At 47.7% G+C, this 13,486-nt stretch overlaps 1 protein-coding gene across 2 annotated transcripts in view; it reads left to right on the top strand.

Moving 5' to 3' along the window:
- nuak1b (NUAK family, SNF1-like kinase, 1b) overlaps positions 1 to 13,486 on the top strand; it is an 88,203-nt gene that overhangs the window by 66,269 nt on the left and 8,448 nt on the right. For both annotated transcript variants that reach the window (XM_043713269.2, XM_087999744.1), the window contains exon 4: positions 9,525 to 9,590. In XM_043713269.2, coding sequence (XP_043569204.2) covers positions 9,525 to 9,590 — 66 coding nt within the window. The remainder of the gene's footprint in view (positions 1 to 9,524; positions 9,591 to 13,486) is intronic.

Below are 13,486 nucleotides of genomic sequence, written 5' to 3' on the forward strand. Positions count from 1 at the left end.
GGATGTGAGCATAAGAGGTATAGTTAGTAAGTTTGCAGATGACACCAAAATTGGAGGTGTAGCGGAAGGTTACCTCAGATTACAACGGGACCTTGACTTGGTGGGCCAATGGGCTGAGAAGTGGCAGATGGAGTTTAATTTTGGAAAGGCAAATCAGAGCAGAACTTATACACTTAATTGTAAGGTCCTGGGGAGTGTTGCTGAACAAAGAGATGTTCATAGTTCATTGAAAGTAGAGTGACAGGTAGATAGGATAGTGAAAAAGGCATTTGGTATGCTTTCCTTTATTGGTCAGAGCATTGAGTACAGGAGTTGGCAGGTTATGTTGCGGCTATACAGGACATTGGTTAGGCCACGTTTGGAATATTGTGTGCAGTGATGGTCTCCTTCCTATTGTTGGAAGGATGTTGTGAATCTTGAAAGGGTTCAGAAAATATTTAGAAGGATGTTGCCAGGGTTGGAGAGTTTGAGCTGTAGGGAGAGGTTGAATAGGCTGGGGTTGTTTTCTCTGGAGTGTCGGAGGCTGAGGGGTGACCTTACAGAGGATTATAAAATCATGAGGGGCATGGACAGGATAAATAGACAAGGTCTTTTCCTTGGGGTGGGGGAGTCCAGAACTAGAGGGCATAGGTTTAGGGTGAGAGGGGAAAAATTTAAAAGGGACCTGAGGGACAACATTTTCATGCAGAGGGTGGTACGTGTATGGATTAAGCTGCCAGAGGAAGTGGTGGACGCTGGTACAATTACAACATTTAAAAGGCATTTGGATGTGTGTGCCAAAAGGAAGGGTTTAGAGGAATATGGGCCAAGTGCTGGCAAGTGGGAATAGATTAGGTTAAGATATTTGGTCAGCATGGATGAGTTGGACTGAAGGGTCTTTATCCGTACTCTACATCTCTATGACGCTATGATCACTGTGTTGTAATCCAGGCACCAACATCTCAGGACATGCTCCATCGGCAGTAGCCACACATACCCCACATCCACAGACATTGGCATCTGACATGTGCCAACCTCTCAACACCTTCATGATACATCTGCAATTCACTTACGGGACACTTCTGCCTTTCCATTGCTGCATCTCAGTTTGTACTGACAATTACCACTGTAATTCTACAGAAAGGACTCTGTGCTCAGGGACACACTCCCAGTTTGTGGACTGGACCAGGCTGCATCTCCAGGCTCTTCACTCACTATCATAGCACTCACTCACTCTGAGCCTGACTGGATGCTCACACCATCCCTGCCTTGCCTCACCATTTTGTACTTTGCCCCCTCAGCCAGAGATACCAGGCTCATCTTCCTGCTGTTTACACCGGCTGTTTAGTGCAGACACAGAGCCAGGAAGCTTGTCCTGGTAGGCCTCAGTATGTCAAGGCCCTTAGGTATTCCTCCTGGCACAATACGTCATGGGAAGTCTCCAATACTAGTTCAGGGCACACTCAGGGTGGTTAGAGTCAGGATCCTGTCCTCATGAGGAATGAGGAGCTGCATGACAGACAGCACACCACCGTCTTGACTCAATTTGCCCCAAGGTGGTCTGTTTCCCTCCTTGAATAAGCAAGAGATGCAGAGGTTATGGGAGATGAAAGTAGGTGGCACAGATGTTTACTGATGGTACACGTGGGGGATGTCCTGAATGAGTGAGTATGCAGTGCAGAAGGCATGAGGGTTAGTGAGATGAAGGGCTTTTGCCCGAAATGTCGATTTTACTGCTCCTCGGATGCTGCCTGAACTGCTGTGCTCTTCCAGCACCACTAATCCAGAATCTGGTTTCCAGCATCTGCAGTCATTGTTTTTACCTGAGGGTTAGTGAGGACAGACGTTGGGGTAGGTGAGAGAGTGTGAGTGAGGGAAGATGTGGCTGGCAGTAGTGAGAGGGGTAGAGCATGAGCCTTGGTGAGAGATGGGTACATTCACAGAGTGACTTTATTAGTGAGAAGGTGGTGGCATTCAGACTGGCAAAGCGGAGAAGGCTATTGCCCTTCTTCCATGGAATGCTGGGCATTCCTCCAGACAGCTGAGATTGCACAGACCAGACTGGTACTGGTCTGATGGTCGTGGCCTCCATTGCTGCTCCTGAAAAATGGGGAAAGCCTTTCTGTTGGCACCACCGAGTCCAGCAACAGCATTAGGACCCTGCCAATGAAGTGGGGCACCAGTCAGTCAGTTAGATTGGATTGGGAGCAGCATCTCCAATCCCATCACACTCAGTGCAGAGGCCCTCCCAGGCTGTGTGCTTAGTCCACTGCTGTTCACCCTGCTGACACACGACTGTGCAGTGATGCACAGCTGAAACCATATCATTACATTCGCTGGTGACACAACTGCAGCGGGTCTCATTAGCAAGAATGACAAGTCAGCATACAGAGAGGAGGTGAAGCGGCTAACAGACTGGTGCAGAGCCAACAACCTGTCTCTGAACGCGGACAAAATGAAAGAGATGGTTGGTGACTTCAGGAGGGTACGGAATGAGCATTTTCTGCTGGACACTGGCTTCCGTGTGGAGATTGTGAAGAGCACCAAATTTCTTGGCGTTCACCTGGTGGAGAATCACACCTGGTCCCTCAATACCAGCTCCATAGTCTTCACCCCCCTGGCACTCTACTCCCTCCTTAATTACCTCGTGCTCTATTCCTTCCTTACCCACCTGCCGTTCTACTGCTATTACCCACCTGGCACCTGCTTCTCCCCTTACCCACCTGACACCTTCCTCTCTCCTTACCCATGTGGCACCAAATGTGGTCTGACCAGAGCCTCAGAAGTACATCCCTGTTTTTATATTCAAGTCCTCTCAAAATAAAGCCATCATTGCATTTCACACAACACCAGGTGATTTTTAACTTTGTCCACCCCAGTCCAATGCTGGCATCTCCTCCTCATCATTGCATTTGCCTTCCTAATTACTGACTCAACCTGCAAGTTTACTTTGGAAGAATCCTAGACTAGAACTCCCAAGTCTCTTTGCACTTCAGACTTCTGAACTTTCTCCTTAATCAGAAAACAGTCCATGCCTCTATTCTTCCTACCAAAGTGCATGACCTCACACTTTCCCACATTGTACTCCATCTGCAAGTTCTTTGCCCACTTTCCTAACCTGTCCAAATCCTTCTGCAGCCTTCCCCCTTCCTCAATGCTACATGTCCCTCTACCTATCTTTGTATCATCTGCAAACATAACCAGATGCCCTCGGTTCCTTCATCTAGATCGTTAATGTTAGCGAGTTTTGAGAAGATTTGTAGCTCAGGTTGAGGTTTTGGCTGTAGGTTTGCTTGATGAGCTGCAAGGTTCATTTCTAGGAATTCTCGTGAGTGTCTTTGTTTGGCTTGTCCTAGAATGGATGTGTTGTCCCAGTCGAAACAATCATCCCAACACCCACAAACTAAGCTGCACCAGAACATTATTTCAACGAACCAACACATATTGCAGCACAAAGGAACCACGCAGAGCAGAAGAAAATCACCTATACCGTGTATTCAAAAAGAGTGTGTACCCAATGAACACAGTCCGCCGATTTCTCAGCAACAAACCCAAACAAGCAGACAAAACACGTCCAGAAACCCTAGCCCCTCTCCCCTACATCAAAGACATCTTGGAAATGACTGTCAGACTACTCAGACCCCTTGGCATCATGGTAGCCCACAAACCCACCAACACACTAAAACAGCAGCTAATGGAACTTGAAAGACCCTATACGGACAATGAGCAAAACTAACATCATTTCCATAATACTGTGCAAGGTCTGTAACAAACACTACATTGGACAAACAGGCAGAAAACTAGCCACCAGGATACATGAACACCAACTAGCCAAAAGAAGACATGACCCTCTCTCACTAGAATCCTCACATATGAATGAGGAAGGACACCACTTCGATTGGGACAACACATCCATCCTAGGACAAGCCAAACAAAGACACACACGAGAATTCCTAGAAGCATAGTATTCCAACCAGAACTCTATCAACAAACACATCAAGTTAGACCCCATCAACCACCTCCTGAGAAAAGGAAGAGGAAGTGACTTCATCACAGGAAATGACATCACCAACCCAAGGAAACCCAGACATATAAATAGAAAGCAGGAATTTTCAGCATTGCTTTGCATGAGATCCACTGAATATGTTACCGAGTAAGGTAACAAAATGTCTGGAAATGAACCTTTCAGCTCAGCGAGCAAACCTACACCCAAGATCGTTAATTAGATTAGATTAGATTAGATTACTTACAGTGTGGAAACAGGCCCTTCGGCCCAACAAGTCCACACCGACCCACCGAAGCATAACCCACCCATACCCCTACATTTACCCCTTACCTAACACTACGGGCAATTTAGCATGGCCAATTCATCTGACCTGCACATCTTTTGGACTGTGGGAGGAAACCGGAGCACCCGGAGGAAACCCACGCAGACACGGGGAGAACGTGCAAACTCCACACAGTCAGTCACCTGAGGCAGGAATTGAACCCGGGTCTCAGGCGCTGTGAGGCAGCAGTGCTAACCACTGTGCCACCGTGCCACCCACAAATGTGTTAATGTATAAAGTGAAAAGTTTGGTACCAACACTGAGCCTTGCAGAACACCACTTGTCACAGGTTACCCTGAGAGCGAGGTTTCTATCCATGCTATCACCTTGCCTCTGACACCATGGGCCCTTACTCAGTAACCTCCTGTGCAGCATCTAGTCAAAAGCCTTGAAGTCCAGGTAGATAACATCCATTAGCTCTCCTAGGTCTAACCTGCTCAATACTTCCTCAAAGAATTCTAGAAGGCATGACCTCCCCTTGATGAAACCATGCTGACTTTGCCCTATTTTACTATACATGTCCAAATATTCAGAAATTTCATCCTTCACAGCGGCACGGTGGCTCAGTGGTTAGCACTGCTGTCTCACAGCTCCAGGGACTCGGGTTCAATTCCTGCCTCGGGCGACTATCTGTGTGGAATTTGCACATTCTCTCCATGTCTGTGTGGGTTTACTCCAGGTGCTTTGGTTTTCTCCCACAATCCAAAAATGTGCAGGTCAGGTGAATTGGCCATGCTAAATTGCCTATAGTGTTCGGTGCATTAGTCAGGGATAAATACAGGGGAGGGGAATAGGTCTGGGTGGGTTACTCTTCAGAGGGTTGGTTTGGACTTGTTGGGCCAAAGAGCCTGTTTCCGTACTTAGGGAATCTAATCTTCACATCGGGGGCAAATGTCAGGAGCCATGCAGGGCAGCTCTGGACTGACAGTTCTTGCCTGGGTACACCACAGGACTCGAAGATGGCGCAGGTGCAAGGGATGCCAATGCTTCGGCAGAAATTTGGTGACAGTTGAGTTATTCCAGGACCGGCACATGGCAAGATGGGGCTGGCACCAGATCTGAGTGATGTCGTGTAGGTAGAGTAGGTAGTTCCTGAGGGGACAACTCAATTCTGGGGTTCAACTCAAGTCGACCCAAAACGTTAACTCTAATTTCTGTCCACAGATGTGCCAGACCTGTTGAGCCTTTCCAGCAATTTATGTTTTTGTATCTGATTTACAGCATCTACAGCGCTTTCATTTTTTTTAGTTAACGAGGTGAGTTTGGTAAATACAGTGAAAACTCTTGCTAGGCCTCACCGTGAGTAACCCTCCAAAAAAACCACTTGGCCAAAAAGATTTAGCCCTTTGTCTGAATTAAACATGTTAACATTCTACTTATTTTTTTGCAGGATCTAGCAGTTTACAGCTATCATCATTGTTTTTATAGTACTGGAATTATGCCACTGCATAATTTCATATCTACACAATCGGGTTTAATACTAACATTAACATCAAGGTGCAGAAATTTAAAGGAAACTCTCAAGTCATTGTGTTTTTAGTCTCCTACCACAGGTAAACAGTTAGGGACCCCTCATTCTGAACAGAAGGCAACATTTCTGAGCGATTCGGAATAAGAGTATCCTGTATAGTTGGGCTGAATTCAAAACATTGTATATTTTTAATCAGTCAGATTGGACATCTTAATACTTCATTATCATATCGTGTGGTCGCACCTGAACCCAGACCTTCTGGCCCAGAGAGAGAGGCACTGCCAGTTCACCACAAGATCCAAAGTTGGATAAGCTGTTAATAGCAAGTTTGAGAAATTAGTTTTGTTAAATCAAGAACACAAATTGAACATAAGTTTAAGTAAAGACATATGGTTGGGATGTGTCCATTCAGTAAAGCTGCCCAATTTACCCCACTTCCCTTACTCATTCCCCTTAATCCTGCATTTTTCCTTTGCTAAATAGAAAATAGAAAACAGGAGCAGGAATAGGCCGTTCAGCCCATCAAGCCCATTCGATATGATTATCCTACTCAGTCCCCTGTTCCCACTTTCACCCCATACACTTGGATCCCTTTAGCCCGAAGAACTGTAGTGGCTCAGTGGTTAGCACTGCTGCCTTACAGCGCCAGGGACCCGGGTTCAATTCCCAACTTGGGTAACTGTCTGTGTGGAGTTTGCACGTTCTCCCCATATCTGCGTGGGTTTCCTCCGGGTGCTCCAGTTTCCTCCCACAGTCCAAAGATGTGCAGGTCAGGTGAATTGGCCGTGCTAAAATTGCCTGTAGTGTGAGGTGCATTTGTCAGGGGTAAATGTAGGGGAATGGATCTGGGTGGGTTGCTCTTCAGAGGGTCAGTGTTGAGCTGAAGGGCCTGTTTCCACACTGTAGGGAATCTAATCTAAAAAAAATCTAAACTATATCTAGCTCTTTCTTGAGAGCATTCAGTGTTTTGGCCTTAACCCCTTTCTGTGAAAGAGAATTCCACAGTCGCTCCGCGTTCCAGATGAAGACATTTCACCTCATCTCAATCTGAAGTGGCCACATCCTTACCCTTAAATTAGAATTTATCTGCATTAGATGTAGAAAGTTGTGACTATATCTGCTTCCTTGGCCTATTCAGGCAGCGTGTTCCACCTCATTAGAATTCACTGCTTTTGCCCTGACAACAAAAACACGACCTGTGAAGAAATACATGCTTGAACAGCACAGGGGAAGCAGGGTGTTGTATACAGAACGGGGATAGTGAAAACTTGTGTACGGTATGGGGACGGCGGGGTGTTGTGTACAGTGCAGAGGGGTTGTGGACAGTATGGTGAGGTGTTGTGTACAGTACAGGGATGGCATGGTGTTGTGGACAGTACGGTGAGGTGTTGTGTACAGTACAGGGACGGGGGGGTGTTGTGTATGGTACAGGGGCGGCGGGGTGTTGTGGACAGTATGGTGAGGTGTTGTGTACGGTACAGGGACGTGGAGGTGTTGTGGACAGTACGGTGAGGTGTTGTGTACAGTACAGGGACGGGGGGGTGTTGTGGACAGTACGGTGAGGTGTTGTGTACGGTACAGGGACGTGGAGGTGTTGTGGACAGTACGGTGAGGTGTTGTGTACGGTACAGGGACGGCGGGGTGTTGTGGACAGTACGGTGAGGTGTTGTGTACGGTACGGGGACGGCGGGGTGTTGTGGACAGTACGGTGAGGTGTTGTGTACGGTACAGGGACGGCGGGGTGTTGTGGACAGTACGGTGAGGTGTTGTGTACGGTACAGGGACGTGGAGGTGTTGTGGACAGTACGGTGAGGTGTTGTGTACAGTACAGGGACGGGGGGGGTGTTGTGTATGGTACAGGGATGGCGGGCTGTTGTGGACAGTGTGGTGAGGTGTTGTGTACAGTACAGGGACGGGGGGGTGTTGTGTATGGTACAGGGACGTGGAGGTGTTGTGGACAGTACGGTGAGGTGTTGTGTATGCTAGGGTGATGGCGGGGTGTTGGGGACACTACGTTGAGGTGTTGTGTACGGTACAGGGACGGCGGGGTGTTGTGGACAGTACGGTGAGGTGTTGTATACAGTACAGGGGCGGCAGGGTGTGTGGACAGGATGGTGAGGTGTTGTATACAGTAGAGGGGCGGCAGGGTGTTGTGGACAGTACGGTGTGGTGTTGTATACAGTACAGGGGCGGCAGGGTGTGTGGACAGGATGGTGAGGTTTGTATACAGTACAGGGACGGTGGGGTGTTGTGGACAGTGCGGTGAGATGTTCTGTAAGGCACAGGCATGGCGGGGTGTTGTGGACAGTATGGTGAGGTGTTGTCTACGGTACAGGGACGTGGAGGTGTTGTGGACAATACGGTGAGGTGTTGTGTACGGTACGGGGACGGCGGGGTGTTGGGGACAGTACGGTGAGGTGTTGTGTACGGTACAGGGACGGGGGGGGTGTTGGGGACAGTACGGTGAGGTGTTGTATACAGTACAGGGACGGGGGGTGTTGGGGACAGTACGGTGAGGTGTTGTGTACGGTACGGGGACGGCGGGGTGTTGGGGACAGTACGGTGAGGTGTTGTGTACGGTACAGGGACGGGGGGGGTGTTGGGGACAGTACGGTGAGGTGTTGTATACAGTACAGGGACGGGGGGTGTTGGGGACAGTACGGTGAGGTGTTGTATACAGTACGGGGACGGCGGGGTGTTGTGGACAGTACGGTGAGGTGTTGTGTACGGTACAGGGACGGGGGGTGTTGGGGACAGTACGGTGAGGTGTTGTATACAGTACGGGGACGGCGGGGTGTTGGGGACAGTACGGTGAGGTGTTGTGTACGGTACAGGGACGGGGGGTGTTGGGGACAGTACGGTGAGGTGTTGTGTACGGTACAGGGACGGGGGGTGTTGGGGACAGTACGGTGAGGTGTTGTGTACGGTACGGGGACGGCGGGGTGTTGGGGACAGTACGGTGAGGTGTTGTATACAGTACGGGGACGGCGGGGTGTTGGGGACAGTACGGTGAGGTGTTGTGTACGGTACAGGGACGGGGGGGTGTTGGGGACAGTACGGTGAGGTGTTGTGTACGGTACAGGGACGGGGGGGTGTTGTGGACAGTACGGTGAGGTGTTGTGTACAGTACAGGGACGGCGGGGTGTTGGGGACAGTACGGTGAGGTGTTGTGTACAGTACGGGGACGGCGGGGTGTTGTGGACAGTACGGTGAGGTGTTGTGTACGGTACAGGGACGGGGGGGTGTTGGGGAAAGTACGGTGAGGTGTTGTATACAGTACGGGGACGGCGGGGTGTTGGGGACAGTACGGTGAGGTGTTGTGTACAGTACAGGGATGGCGGGGTGTTGGGGACAGTACGGTGAGGTGTTGTGTACAGTACAGGGACGGCGGGGTGTTGGGGACAGTACGGTGAGGTGTTGTGTACGGTACAGGGACGGGGGGGTGTTGGGGACAGTACGGTGAGGTGTTGTGTACAGTACAGGGATGGCGGGGTGTTGGGGACAGTACGGTGAGGTGTTGTGTACAGTACAGGGACGGCGGGGTGTTGGGGACAGTACGGTGAGGTGTTGTGTACAGTACAGGGACGGGGGGTGTTGGGGACAGTACGGTGAGGTGTTGTGTACAGTACGGGGACGGCGGGGTGTTGGGGACAGTACGGTGAGGTGTTGTGTATGGCACAGGGGCAGTGAGTGGAGCAGATGGCATATGGGCATTGATGACTTGTCTCTCTGTCTCTCTAACACAGAATGGAGTTGTTCACCGTGATCTGAAATTAGAGAACATCTTGTTGGATGAAAATTATAACATTAAGGTAAGATTTGTTTTGTAAACAAGAAGACAATACCATTTTATTTGTGCTGTTCTTCAGAAGAAATTTTGAAAATTCAGATATGTTCTCAGTGTGAAGCCTAAAGTTATATCAATTGAACTGTTAAACATAATGTATGGAGTGGTGATCTGTTTCCTTTCTAACCTCCAGAGACCGTGGTCTGGAACGGGACTTCCCAAACCATTTCCCACTGCGGCTCTATTTTGAGATTTGAAAATTGCCACAACCAGCTGTTGTGAATAGAGATTGTGGGAGGTCAGTGGCACAGTTGTTAGAACTCAGTCAGACCTCCTTGATTGCCATTGCAGTGTCAGAGCACACAACCATAAACTTTCAACTCATGACCCCACTTTTTCAAAACCTGTCCTTGGGATTTCATCAATGGTTAGACCATTAATTTCACATTCCTAATTGATGCTTGAAGTAAGTGGCTTGCTAGGGCCATCCAAAAGGCAGTTAAGAGTCAGTCACATTTCCCTGAAGGACATTCGGGAGCACGATGGGTTTTAGAACTTTAAGATGCCCTGGTCTAAAGTGAAGGGAATGCATAGTTTCACATCAAGAAGCATTCATTGATACCATGCATGGGGAGAGATGTCAAGGCTTCCCTCCTGATGTTTTCTGTTGCCATTCTAAGAGTTGAGAATGTGTTGCTGGAAAAGCACAGCAGGTCAGGCAGCATCCGAGGAACAGGAAAATCAATTTTTCGGGCTGGTGCCCTTCATCAGGAATGAAGGGCTCTGGTCTGAAACATCGACTTTTATGCTTCTCGGTAGTTTCTTTACTCAGAGAGTAGCAAAGGCGTGCAATGCACTGCTTGCAACACTAATAGACTCGCCAACATTAAAGGCATTTAAATGGTCATTGGATAAACATATGAATGATAATGGTGATAGGTTAGATGGGCTTTAGATTGGTTTACCAGGTCAGCGCAACATCGAGGGCCAAAAGGTCTGTACTGTGCTGTAATGTTCTATGTTTTATTGATCTCAGCTATCTCCCTTTCAGATATTGTATCAGCATCGTCTTCCTCTGTATACCCTGATACAGAGTACTTACTATATATTCAAGCCTAATCTATTGCCTCCACCACATTACCCTCTTTATCCCAAAAAATGTCCCCCCAGCATTACTAATTATGTGTTATTCTCTTCTTTTGCCAACCACATTCCATTCTCATGTTCTGTCTTCTGCAGGTTATTCCTTTGTATTTCAATTCTCAATTGGTCTCATTTATAGAGTCATACAGCACAGAAACAAACCCTTCAATCCACGTCAACCATAATCCCAAACTGAACTAGTCGCCCCTGTCTATACTTGGCCCATATAAATATTTCTTATTCATATACTTATCAAAATGTCTTTTAAATGTTGTAACTGTATCTGCATCCACCACTTCCTCTGGAAGTTCACTCCACACATGAACCTGTGTAAAAACAATTGCCTCCTATGTTATGAGAATTGGGAGGTCATGTTGGAGCTGTACAGAAAATTGGTTTGGCCACTTTTGGAGTATTGCATGCAAATCTGGTCTCCCTCCTATAGGAAGGATATTGTAAAACTTGAAAGAATTCAGAAAAGATTGACACGGATGTTGCCAGGGTCAGTGTGTTTGAGCTTTCGGGAGAAGCTGAACAGACTTGGGCTGTTTTCCCTGGACCATCGGAGGCTGAGGAGTGACCTTCTAGAGGTTTATAAAATTATGAGGGGCCTGGATAGGATAAATAGACAAAGTGTTTTCCCTGGGGTGGGGGAGTCCAAAACTAGAGGGCATAGGTTTCGGGTGAGAAAGATAGAAAAGAGACGTAAGGGGCAACTTTTTCACACAGAGGGTGGTGCATATATGGAATTGGTGGTGGCTGGTACGATTATAACGTTTAAAAGGCACTTGGATATGTATATGAATAGGGAGGGTTTCGAGGGATATGGGTCAGATGCTGGCAAATTGGACTAGATTTATATCGGATATTTGGTCAGCATGGATGAGTTGGACCAAAGGCTCTGTTTCCGTGCTGTGTAATTCTATGACTCTATAATTCCTCCTCTCACCTTTAAAAATGTGTCGACTAGTCTTGATATCTCCCAAGTAAAAACAATGACTGCAGATGCTGGAAACCAGATTCTGGATTAGTAGTGCCGGAAGAGCACAGCAGTTCAGGCACCATCCAACGAGTAGCGAAATCGACGTTTCGGGCAAAAGCCCTTCATCAGGAATAAAGGCAGAGAGCCTGAAGCGTGGAGAGATAAGCTAGAGGAGGGTGGGGGTGGGGAGAAAGTAGCATAGAGTACAATGGGTGAGTGGGGGAAGGGATGAAGGTGATAGGTCAGGGAGGAGAGGGTGGAGTGGATAGGTGGAAAAGGAGATAGGCAGGTAGGACAAGTCCAGACAAGTCATGGGGACATATCTCCCACCCTGGAGGAAAAAAAACACTTGTCATTCGCCTTATTTATATCTCTCACTATTTTATAAACCTCTTATAAGGTCACCTCTCAACTCCTACACTCCAGTGTGGAAAACAAAATCTCAGCCTTTCCAGCCTGTCTTTAAACTGAAATCCTCCATTCCCAGCAACATTCTGATAAATCTTTTCTGAACCCTCTCTAGTTTAATAATATCCTTCATATCAAAGATTGACCAGAATTGGACACAGAACTCCAGACAAGGCCTCACCAATGTCCTGTACATTCTCAACATAACGTCCTGACTCCTCCATTCAGAGGTCTGAGCAATGAAGGGAAGCATGCTAAATGCCTTCTTAACCACCTTATCTATATGCGATGCAAACTTTGACGAATTATGTACCTGAGCCCCTAGGTCTCTCTGTTCTACAACACTGTCCAAGGGCCCACTTTTAATTGTTTAATTCTTGTCTTTATTTGATTTTCCAAAATGTAATACTTTACATTTATCCAAATTAAACTCCATCTGTCACTCTTCAGCCCATTGATCAACATTTCTTTGTAATCTTAGATAACCTTCTCACTTGAAGGACTTAGAGTCATTGAAATGTAAAGCATGGAAACAGACCCTTCGGTCCAACCCGTCCATGCTGACCAGATATCCCAACCCAATCTAGTCCCACCTGCCAGCACCTGGCCCATATCCCTCCAAACCCTTCCTATTCATATACTCATCCAATTGCCTCTTAAATGTTGCAATTGTACCAGCCTCCACCACTTCCTCTGGCAGCTCATTCCATACACGTACCACCCTCTGCGTGAAAAAGCTGCCCCTTAGGCCCCTTTTAAATTTTTCCTCTCTCACCCTAAACCTATGCCCTCTAGTTCTGGACTCCCCGATCCCAGGGAAAAGACTTTGTCTATTTATCCTATCCGTGCCCCTCATAATTTTGTAAACCTCTATAAGGTCACCCCTCAGCCTCCGACGCTCCAGGGAAAGCAGTCCCAGCCTGTTCAGCCTCTCCCTGTAGCTCAAATCCTCCAAATCTGGCAACATCCTTGTAAATGTTTTCTGAACCCTTTCAAGTTTCACAACATCTTTCTGATGGGAAGGAGACCAGAATTGCACGTAATATTCCAACAGTGGCCTAACCAATGTCCTGTACAGCCCCAACGTGACCTTCCAACTCCTGTACTCAATACTCTGACCAATAAAGGAAAGCATACCAAACGCCTTCTTCACTATCCTATCTACCTGCGACTACACTTTCAAGGAGCTATGTACCTGCACTCCAAGGTCTCTTTGTTCAGCAACACTCCCTAGGACCTTACCATTAAGTGTATAAGTCCTGCTAAAATTTGCTTTCCCAAAATGCAGCACCTCGCATTTATTAAACTCCATCTTCCACTTCTCAGCCCATTGGCCCATCTGGTCCAGATCCTGTTGTAATCTGAGGTAACCCTCTTTGCTGTCCACT

This window comes from Chiloscyllium plagiosum, unplaced genomic scaffold (assembly GCF_037043375.1).
Source record: "Chiloscyllium plagiosum isolate Xiang-an unplaced genomic scaffold, Cpla_swu_hap1 HiC_scaffold_23, whole genome shotgun sequence".
In the NCBI taxonomy this organism is placed as follows: Eukaryota; Metazoa; Chordata; class Chondrichthyes; order Orectolobiformes; family Hemiscylliidae; genus Chiloscyllium; species Chiloscyllium plagiosum.